Genomic DNA, 11,939 nt, shown 5'->3' with positions numbered 1-11,939 from the left:
ATAGCAAGTCCTGAATACCATATCATACAGGAAAAGCAAGATTCAAATTTAAAATCCCTTCTCATGATGATGATAGAAGACTTTTAAAAGGACATAAATAACTCCCTTAAAGAAATACAGGAGAACACAGGTAAACAGGTAGAAGCACTTAAAGACGAAACACAAAAATTCCTTAGAGAATTACAAGAAAACATAACCAAACAAGTGAAGGAATTAAACAAAACCACCCAGGATCTAAAAATGGGAGTAGAAACAATAACAAAATCACAAAGGGAGACTACCCTTGAGATAGAAAACCTAGGAAAGAGATCAGGAGTCATAGATATAAGCATCACCAACAGAATACAAGAGATAGAAGAGAGAATCTCAGGTGCAGAAGATGCCATAACCCAATAAAAAGATGTAGACTAACAGACTGGATGCATAAACAGGACCCAACATTTTGCTGCATACAGGAAACACAACTCAGTGACAAAGACAGATACTACCTCAGAGTAAAAGACTGGAGAACAATTTTCTAAGCAAATGGTTCCAAAAATAAATTGGAGTAGCCATTCTAATATTGAATAAGATTGATTTAGAACCAAAAGTTATCAAAAAAGAAAAGACACTTCATACCTGTCAAAGGAAAAATCAACCAAGATGAAATATCAATTCTGAACATCTATGTTCCAAATGCAAGGGCACCCACTTCCATAAAAGAAACTTTACTAAAGTTCAAAGCACACATTGCACTTCACACAATAATAGTGGGAGACTTCAACAACCTCACTATTAGCAATGGAGAGATCATGGAAACAGAAACTAAACAGAGACAATGTGAAACTAAGAGAAGTTATGAACCAAATAGATTTAACAGATATCTATAGAACATTTCATTCTAAACCAAAGAATATACCTCCTTCTCAGCACCTCATGGTACCTTCTCCAAAAGGCCATATAATTGGTCACAACACATGCCTCAACATATACAAGATGATTGAAATAATCCCATGCATCCTATCAGATCACCACAGACTAAGATTCTCTTCAATAACAACAAAAACAACAGAAAGCCCACATATACGTGGAAACTGAACAACACTCTACTCAATGATGACTTGGTGAAGGAAGAAATAAAGGAAGAAATTAAAGACTTTTTAGAATTTAAAGAAAATGAAGGCACATCATACCAAAACTTATGGGACACAAAGAAAGCAGTGCTAAGAAGAAAACTCATAGCTTTAAGTGCCTACAAAAAGAATCTGGAGAGAGCATACACTAGCATCTTGACCATACATCTGTAAAGCTCTAGAACAAGAAGAAGCAAATACACCCAAGAGGAATAGACAGCAGCAAATAATCAAACTCAGGGCTGAAGTCAACCAAGTAGAAATAAAAAGAACTATACAAAGAATCAACAAAACTAGGAACTGGTTATTTGAGGAAATCAACAAGATAGATAAGTCCTTAGCCAGACTAACCAGATGCCAAAGAGACCATATTCAAATAAATAAAACCAGAACTGAAAAGGGAGACTTAACAACAGAAACTAAGGAAATTTAAAAAATTATTAGATCCTACTACAAAGGCTTATACTCAACAAAACTGGAAAAGTTGGATGAAATGGACAATTTTCTAGACAGATACCAGGTACCAAAGTTAAATTAGGATCAGATAAACCATCTAAACAGTCCTATAACCCCTAAAGAAATAGCAGCAGTCAGTAAAAGTCTCCCCCCTCAACCCCCCCAAACAAACAAACAAACAAACAAACAAACCAGCCCAGGACCAGATGGTTTTAGTGCAGAATTCTATCAGACTTTCAAAGAAGACCTAATATCAATTCTCTTCAAACTATTCTACAAAACACAAACAGAAGGAACCCTACCCAGTTTGTTCTATAAAGCCACAATTATGCTCATACATAAACCACACAAAGACTCAACAAAGAAAGAGAACTTCAGACCAATCTCCCTTATGAATATTGATGCAAAAATACTCAATAAAATTCACACAAACTGAATCCAAGAACACATCCAAAGAATCGTCCATCATGATCAAGTAGGTTTTATCCCAGTAATGAAGGGATGGTTCAACATAAGGAAATCCATCAATGTAATCCACTATATAAACAAACTCAAAAAAAAAAAAAAAAACACATGATCATCTCACTAGATGCTGACAAATCATTTGACAAAATTTAACACCCCTTCATGGTAAAAGTCTTGGAAAGATCAGGAATTTAAGGCCCATACACATACATAGTAAAAGTAATATACAGCAAACCAGTAGCTAACATCAGATTAAATGGAGAGAATCTTGAAGCAATCCCACTAAGATCAGGGGCTAGAGTTTTCCTATAGCACTGCTTTCATTGTGTCCCATAGTGGGAGAGCCCTATTATCCAATATAGTACTCGAAGTCTTAGCCAGAGCAATTAGACAGCAAAAGGAGGTCAAAGAGAACAAAGTAGAAATGAAGAAGTCAAAATATCACTATTTGCAGATGATATGATAGTATACTTACGTGGCCCAAAAACTTCCACCAGAGAACTCCTAAAGCTGATAACTTCAGCAAAGTAGTTAGACAAAAAATTAACTCAAACAATCAGTACCTTTCCTTTACCTAAAGGATAAACATGCTGAGAAATAAATTAGGGAAATGATACCTTTCACAATGGTCACAAATAATATAAAATGCTTCAACCAAGTAAGTGAAAGATCTATATGAAAAGAACTTCAAGTCTCTGAAGAAAATTGAAGAAGATCTCAGAAGTTGGGATGATCTCCCATGCTCATGGATTGGCAGTATTACTATGGCAAAAATGGCCATCTTGCTGAAAACAATCTACAGATTCAATGCAATCCCTATGTAAATTCCAACTCAATTCTTCATTGAGTTAGAAAGAGCAATTTGCAAATTCATTTGGAAAATAAAAAAACCCAAGATATAGAAAACTATTCTCAACAATAAGAGAACTTCTGGGGGGAAATCACCATCCCTGACTTCAAACTACTACAGAGTAATAGTGATAAAAAAAAAACCCTGCATGGTATTGGTATAGAGATAGGCAAAAAGATCAATGGAATAGAATTGAAGACCCAGAAATGAATCCACACACCCATGGTCATTTGATCTTTGACAGAGCTAAAATCATCCAGTAGAAAAATGACAGCATTTTCAACAAATGGTACTGGCTGAACTGGAGGTCAGCTTGCAGAAGAATTCAAATCCATCCATTCTTATCTCCTTGTACAAAGCTCAAGGACCTCCACATAAAACCAGATACACTGAAACTAATAGAAGAGAAAGTGGGGAAGAACCTTGAATACTTGGGCACAGGGGAAAAGATCCTGAATAGAACATCAGTGGCTTCTGCTCTAAGATCAAGAATTGACAAATAGGACCTCATAAAATTGCAAAGCCACTGTAAGGCAAAGGACACTGTCAATAGGACAAAATGGCAACCAACAGATTGGGAAAAAATCTTTACCAATCCTACATCTGATAGAAGGCTAATATCCAATATATAGAAAGAACTCAGGAAGTTAGAGTCCAAACAAACAAATAACCCTATTAAAAATGGGGTACAGAGCTAAACAAAGAATTCTCAACTGACGAAACTCGAATGGCCCAGAAGCACCAAAAGAAATGTTTAACATCTTTAGTGATCAAGGAAATGAAAATCAAAACAACCCTGAGATTCCATCTCACACCAGTCAGAATGTCTAAGATCAAAAACTCAGGTGATAGTAGATGCTGGCAAGGATGTGGAAAAAGAGGAACACTCTTCCATTGTTGGTGGGATTGCAAGCTGGTACCAGCACTCTGAAAATCAGTCTGGTGGTTCCTCAGAAAATTGGACATAGCATTACCTGAGGACCCAGCTATACCACTCTTGGGCATATACCCAGAAGATGCTCTAACATATAACAAGGACACATGCTCCACTATGTTCATAGCAGCCTTATTTATAATAGCCAGAAGCTGAAAGGAACCCAGATGATCTTCAACAGAGGAATAGATACAGAAAATGTGGTACATTTATACAATGGAATACTACTCAGGTATTAAAAACAAATTCTTAGGCAAATGGATGGTACTAGAAAATATCATCCTGAGTGAGGTAACCCAATGACAAAAGAACACACATAGTATTTACTCACCGATAAGTGGATATTAGCCCCAAACCTCAGAATACCCAAGATACAACTCACAGACCATATGAAGATCAAGAAGAAGGAAGATCAAAGTGTCCTTCTTAGGAGTTACAAAATATTCATAGGAGCAATTATGGAGACAACGTGTGGAGCAGACACTGGAGGAGGGACTATCTGGAGACTACCCCACCTGGGGATCTATCCCATTTGCAGTCACCAAAAGGAGATGCTGATGTGGATAGCAGGAAGTGCATGCTGACAGGAGCCTAATATAGTGGTCTCCTGAGATTCTTTGCCAGAGTCCGACATATACAGAGCTAGATGCTAGCAGCTAACCAATGAACTGGTCATGGGGTCCCCAATGGAGAAGCTAGAGGGAAGACTAAAGGAGCTGAAGGTGCTTGTGGCCCCATGGGGAGAGCCACAATACCAACCAACCAGAGCTCCCATGGTCTGAACTACCAGCCTGGGAACACCCATGGATCCAGCTGTTTTTGTAGTGGAGGATGGCCTTGTCAGGCATTGGTGGGAGGTAAGTCGTTGATCCTGTGAAGGCTGGATGCCCCAGTGTGGGGAAATTCCAGGGTGGAGAGGGGGGAGTGGCTGGATGGGTGGGGGTACACCCTCATAGAAGCAGCAGGAGGGGAAAGGGATAAGAAGTTTCTGGGGGTGGGAGGGGGGAAGAATGGGGAAAGTGAATAACATCTGAAGTGTAAATAAATAAAATATCCAATAAATTTTAAAAAAGAAAGAAAGTTTCTAAATAAAATATCCAATAAATTAAAAGAAAGAAAGAAAGAAAGAAAGAAAGAAAGAAAGAAAGAAAGAAAGAAAGTAAGTTTCAAAGCTAACCCAATGAGGATTTCTTCTAAAGGAGTGGAATCTTTTGTACAGCAAAGGAAATAAAAGTAGATTAAGTGATGAGGAGGCCCAAATATAGCTTTAAGAGCTATATATGAGACCAAGGAATAATATAAGGAATAAAAACAGAACTAAAAATGTCAAGAAAAATACAACCGAAGAAAAGAATAGGTTATAGATCTAAACATTGTAAATAAATCCTATTAAGGTGTTTTTCTTTTCTTCAAGTATTTGTCACGTCAAGTAAAAGCTAATACAAAGTACCCACATTGCAATGATTTAAACTAGTGTTATATTTAAGCTTGAAGGACAGGCGAGCAACTTCAGATATTTTTACTCTTCCCTGAGAGAACCAATGAACGCCTTATATTCTCACTCCAAATACGGAACAGCTGCTGCAAAGTGACTTTGCAGGTAGGGATCACATTTCAAAACAACATACCACACCACCACCTTTGCTTGTAGGTGGGGCCGTTTTAGTAGCTTTTAAAATTACCCTAGTATAGAATGAAATAGGTGTGCCTTGGTCATATCTGAATAATATATAAGACTTTGAACCATGGCAGAGCTATGAACAGTAAGTGATATGAACCCTTGAACCTTGAATGCTGCCTACAATAATCCTACATTGAATACTTTTGTTCAAAGAAAGTTGTTTTGTTATGGTCCTGAGATGCGAGAATGCATCCCTAGCGTATAGTAGTCCTACATTATTCATGGTTTCAATGTTCATTGTCATCAATAGTCTGAAAATATTAAATGGAAAATTCCAGAAATAAACAACTTAGGAAGTCAAGGCCCCTATCCCATAGTCAATTTAGTTATTTTTACATCTATTATATAAAGATATAACATTAAAGACTTATCTAAAGCTACGTATAGAACATACATTTTAAGTAAATAAATATTTACGATAATGTAATATTTCAGCTTTATGTAGTATTTGATTTTAAATACATTTATTTAAAATTATTATTAGTTTGAACAGTTTACTTCAAAGTATAACCTACATTGATATCTATAAGTACAAAAGAATTCTTTATAAGTAAGAAATTTATGTTGTGACTTCACATTATAGGAAGAAAAGGTGTAATAAGATAAGGCATAGTATATCTATATAGAGAGCTTGCTGATTGGTCACTACTAGAATATTCATATGTGTTTATATCTATTTGTAATTCATTTCTACTAGATCTTCACAGATACTGATTTCCTGGTGCTCGTCAATATATTAGGTGAAACTTCATACTAGTCATTCAGACTCAAATTACTCCTTAAAAATTAAGCGATTAGTTCTTCATAGAACAATTAAAATAATGCGAAGTATATGCCAATGCTTCAGCATTTAGAAAGTACTCATCAATTTCAAATAGGGTCTTGCTCCACCCTGAGAAGCCTGGACTTTGCAGGCACAGTGAATCATTTTCACAACATTTCTTTGTTGTGAAATTGAGTGATTTGAAAATCTTGTACTTTTATTGTTAATCACTGCTTGTACAATATGTTCCTCAAAGGAGGTACATCTAATGATTCTATCTTAAAACATCATACAATCAGGAGAGCGAAGCGGAACTATGTATCACTCGATGCTATAATGAGTTTTGAATGTATGTACAAATACATTTTAAGTTTTGGCTTTGGCAGAATTCCTTTTGTCATCTCACTAGGTTTATATACAAGACTAGACAGGAAAAGAGAGATGGCCCAGAGATTAAGAGCACTGGCTCTTTCAGAGGATGCTGGTTCAATTCCCAGAACCCAGATGGCAGCTCACAACTGTTTGTAACTTCAGTTCCTGGGCATCCGACACCCTCACACAGACATACATCTGAACAACCACCAATGAACCTTAAAAAAAATGCAATTTAAAAAAAAGATTAAAAAAAGAATAGGCAATTTATGTGAATTAGAATACAAGTGTTTTATTGAAAGACAGGCACTTTTGAAACTGATACAAACCAACAGAGACATAATCTGGAAAATATATTTGAATCATTTCATAATAAGCATATACAATATATATAAAAATTTACACCCATCCCCATATTGCTATGACTGTCAAAAGTTTCATTCCTGAGGGTTTTGGAATTTATTACAAATTTTAAAGTAGGAAGGAAAAAGAAATCATCTTCCTTGATTTGGAGCTGAAGTGTGAATTTTCAGTGTTAGTAACTGGGTCATATTCCCACACAGCACACTTGTCACTGGGACATGGCCACACTGAAACTCATTCCCTAACACTGGCCCCACAAATACAACACTACTTCAAAGAGCTGAAATGTTTAGCTTGCAGATCGTGTACAAGCTGTTATTACTAAATATTTCCATTGTAAAGGAGCTTTCCCCTTTTGAAGTGCAAACATACAAAGTGAATCATTTAAAATCTGCTTTGACTTAAATAACAATTCAAGTATCTCCTTTAAGATGACTTTCTGAAAATTAATATTTATGAGGCACTGTTATAAATATGTTTTCTGAAAGGCAGAATATCTACTGAATATCCTTTGTTTTGTCTTTAAGATTATGTAGGTCATAACCCAGTTTTGCTTTGCACTTCATTTTTGCTAGCTTATCAAACATCTTTAACCATACATTCAACTAATTCAGAAAAATATCAACATCAAATACATGAAGGTAGGTTTCATCGTACAGCATTTCATTGGAAAAGCTCTATCAGCAAGGATGCAGTCTGAATGAGTCACTTGTGCTTGTTTTCAATTATGACTTATGCTTAGGAGATTCATGGAGTTTTTACAAAGGATGGAGAGATGTCATAATCCTGAAAATGAATTCCTTTCGATGCCGTGATCTTCATAATGGCACCATTGAGAGCATCATCTTCGATGAGACTTATTAATCCATTGGCAATGGCTGATGGGCTAAAAATAAAGGAGACATTTATATTTTAAAATTAAAGAGTCAAACTAAGTAACTTCACATTATTTTCCAACACGCTTGCATCCTGATCATAAGGAAACATACTTTGTTAATATACTGTTACCTCCAATTTTTATTCATTGAGATGACAAATAAATTATATAATATACTTAGTGATAATTTAGGAGTGTATTTGAGGTCATTAATTATATTGATAAAAACAATCATGTTCTCACTTATACCAGATCAGTAGACATCAGACATAACAGACAGAAACACCAGTGGGGGAGGAATAGAACAATTAATAGTATTTATAGAAGATCATATTTTTATTTGCTAGTAGTTGTCAATTGGAGATAACTTCTGGGTTAGGGATGGGGGCTTTTGTTCACTTTCCCTCTTAGTGTTGGGACCCCCATCTGGCCCAGACCTGTCCAAGCCATGTGTATGCGACCATACACATACTCACTCTTGGTGAGTTCATATCTGTGCTGGTTCATCCATTCTAACTCAGACACAGTTCTTTGTGTGTGTGTGTGTGTGTGTGTGTGTGTGTGTGTGTGTGTGTGTGTGTGTGTATTATGAAAGTTGGGACCATACAACATTTCACAGGGGTTTTATGTGATTATTGCTTGAAGTTTAGGCATGTAAACTATAACTGCATTGGAAGGTTCTATATAGAAAGGAAATCCAATAAAGGTTGATCAAAGCAAATTCCATAATGTTTATACATAATTCTATTCCTTGTGTCTGGATTTCCTTTCAAAAGGTTTGTCAGTTCAAACTTTGAGGCATACACTATTTTCTAAAATTTAAACCTTTAAAAAATTGATCTCTTTTGTAGATAATGCTTTGTTCTGTTATGGAAAGAAAATTTTACTTACTCCAAAATTCCATAGAATTTCATCATAGCCTTGATCTGGTCCTTATACTCTATATATTGGCCCATATTTTCTTCCTTTTCGATGGATTCAAGGATGGGTGTGTTCACAAAGCCTGGACAAATGGCATTCAGTCTTACACCACTTTTCATAAGGTTAGCAGCCATCTGCCAATCAAAAGAACACAGTCCAGGGTTCAGTTTTTCAAAAGTATAGCACAAGACAAGGCTAATAAAAACACATGAGTCGGGTGTGCTCTAAAATATGGAACAGTTGCTAGTGGGCAGGCACATAGAGAGAGCATAAAGACATACCTGACACAGAATTCCTTCACGATAGCCTGACTGAATTGTTTGTGAAGCAACACCACTAGATAACTTCAAAAATTACAAACTTACCTAAGGTGCTCTTTTTATTGAACTCTGTGGGAACCTGAAGCTAAAGCAACTGAGGCTTTATTGAGGCAAACGTCATAGGGGAAGTTTTATTACTTGTGAATTCAATATTTCTTACAGTATATGAAGGTGACTTTTCATTAAACAGAAATGCACATCAAAACAAGGTTTAATATTGAGTAGTTGACTAAAATGTTGTAAACCCAGGCCTTTTGCCATTTCGCTTTTTATTTTTCCAAGAAATAATAGTTCAACACTTACTAATTCAGTATTTGCATGAAACTTTAGAAAACATAACTGTTGTAAACGATGAGAGCCAACTGTAGAAATATTCTGCCATAAAGTTAAATTCCTGCGTGGTAATGGCTGATTTTGCTCTAAAACGTTGAAATATTTTCAAATAAACTACTGGTTTCTAATCAGTCCAAATTAAGAGTAAAGAATGCTTTTCTTCTCGGGATCATTAACAATGACAGTTCTCTTTATTTTTTACTTGTTAATGAAAAACACTGTATCTCCCTGGTCCTTCCATCCTATCCAGTATCTCCCAGAAGCTTCCTAAGTATTCTTTTTTACTATGTTTATGTTTTGTAATACATTTTTCTAAGTAACAGGCAAAATTCTATTTACGTGTTCTACTTAAGGACTCTTGGCATTAATATTACAGAAACTGTACACAATTTTAAAAAGAGAATATTTCCCCATTATTTATCCTTAAAATATTTAATAGTGTCATTTTTTGTCTATTTTACAATGATATATTCTTTATTTAGCCTTTTACATGATTGAAAATGTGTTTTATAATAAATATTTCAGTAATCTGCCTTCTCCATTTTTTGACCAGATATATTGAATTTTGAACTTCTGTTCTTATAGTCTGTAAAATTTGGGTTTCATTTATGAATGCAAGGAAGAAAAGAGTTTTTGATTATGATTTCCTCACCGCTGCTGAGCGTGTGAATCCGATTATGCCATGCTTTGAAGCACAATAAACAGGTTGCTGTGCAACAGGCATGAGCCCTGAAACAAAGAAAAATTCTAAATAAGCTGATGTGTTGACAAGCGGACGACTGTATTATAAAGACTACACAAATGGTGTTTCATGATCATATCAATTTAAGATTAATCTTTAAAATACACTCCTATGAAAGCATAAGTGCTGTATAATAGCAGAACCTAAAGCAATCTGAAACAAACCAACATCCTACAGAACGTCTTTACGGCAATGACTATTATTGTCAATCTTATTCCATTAAAACAAAACAGACAAATTTAGTCAGTTATATATTCTGTGTCTAATGAGTTTCCTACATTAACTTAATTTTCCCTTTTGAGACCCTCTTCCTGTACAGCTCAGGCTGTCTTTGAACTTGTAATCCTCCTTGCTTAGCCTTGCAAGTACCAAGATTATGGGTGTATACCACCTTGTCTGGCTTAGATGATCTACTTTAACTTCTTACTAAATATGTAATTTCTCTCAGTCCAGAAGCAGCGACTGACCCCTCGTTACTGTGAGATTCATATCAAAAGTCATATTAGTGTTAAATTATTCTGCTGAGATGTGACAGTCTCCACCCAGCTAACTCGTCACACAACACCACCACACAGTGTGAGAGTGTCATGACAAAGTTCAGCAATAAACACAGACTTTAACCACTCCCTGAGTGCCTTCCGGGCTTCAATTTGTGAAGCATGTTTGCTCAAGAGCAGTTTAAATCCCTAAGGACAGTAGATCACACCTAGTACACAGTGATCTCAAGGTACTAGAACATGTTGGTCCTCTTGTTGTTTTGGGTCAGAAAACTTGCAAGTTAATTACTTATATCAGTGGCAGTCAGCAAGAATGTACAAGGTCACCATAGGGTACACAGAGATGTTAGAAGTGTATATCTAGATGGTACTGTTTATACTGCTGCGTTTACGGGACAAAGGCAACTTGTGAAGGATGGTGCTCACATCTTGCAGGAGTGAAAAAGTGCATATGAATCACAGGTAAGCTAATTGACACACCATAAAAAGGATAAGGATATTGCTTATAAATATCAGCAAAGATGATGATGGATTTTTGTTAGATATAGAAAGTTGACAAACATGTTCTACAGTTATTTCAAAGTGTCACATATGAGAAATATATTCAATAGTGTTTTGTTGGCTGTGATCATTAGCAAGCAGAAAACACTTATATCATTTTTAAGAAGTAGAATTATAAATGCAATTAATGAGAACACCAAAAAACTTGCTTGCCTATGTATGTATGTATATATGTATGTATCCATCTATCTGTTTGTCTATCTATCCATCGATCCCTTGATCTATCTATCTATCTATCTATCTATCTATCTATCTATCTATCTATATCTAAACATATAACCAACCAACCAACTAACCAACCACCACCCACCCACCCAACCAATCAACCAAGGTCCCACTATGTACTCCAGACTGGCCTCAAATTTTCTATGTAGCATAAACCTGGCCTTGAACTTTCAACTTTCCTGCCTCAACCCTGCAAGTGCTAAGTTTAAAAGCATGAGCTACCATACCCCAATGGATTTCTTCCCATAAAAACAATAGTATTGGCTTTATGATCTTATTCTAATGTCCTTACTAAGTTTTCATTTATGTAATTTTTACAGATTTAGTGAGTTATAATTGACATAAAATAAAACAGCATATTCTTTTTCAGGTAAACAATATTTGGAAAGTTTTGACATATTTATAAATAAATGAAGCTATGATCACAATCAAGACAATGAACAAGCCCATCTCTCATGACTCTTTCT

At 35.6% G+C, this 11,939-nt stretch overlaps 1 protein-coding gene across 1 annotated transcript in view; it reads right to left on the bottom strand.

Moving 5' to 3' along the window:
- Positions 1-7,595: 7,595 nt before the first annotated feature.
- Hpgd (15-hydroxyprostaglandin dehydrogenase) overlaps positions 7,596-11,939 on the bottom strand; it is a 30,204-nt gene continuing 25,860 nt past the window's right edge. The window contains exons 5-7 of the mRNA XM_034520826.2: positions 10,100-10,176; positions 8,765-8,928; positions 7,596-7,882 (exon numbers count right to left, since the gene is read on the bottom strand). Of these exons, the coding sequence (XP_034376717.1) occupies positions 7,744-7,882; positions 8,765-8,928; positions 10,100-10,176 (380 nt within the window). The 3' untranslated portion in view covers positions 7,596-7,743. The remainder of the gene's footprint in view (positions 7,883-8,764; positions 8,929-10,099; positions 10,177-11,939) is intronic.

This window comes from Arvicanthis niloticus, chromosome 16, assembly GCF_011762505.2.
Source record: "Arvicanthis niloticus isolate mArvNil1 chromosome 16, mArvNil1.pat.X, whole genome shotgun sequence".
NCBI classification, from domain to species: domain Eukaryota; kingdom Metazoa; phylum Chordata; class Mammalia; order Rodentia; family Muridae; genus Arvicanthis; species Arvicanthis niloticus.
Note: the sequence above shows the minus strand (reverse complement) of the source record. Positions and strands in the feature narration are given on the sequence as shown.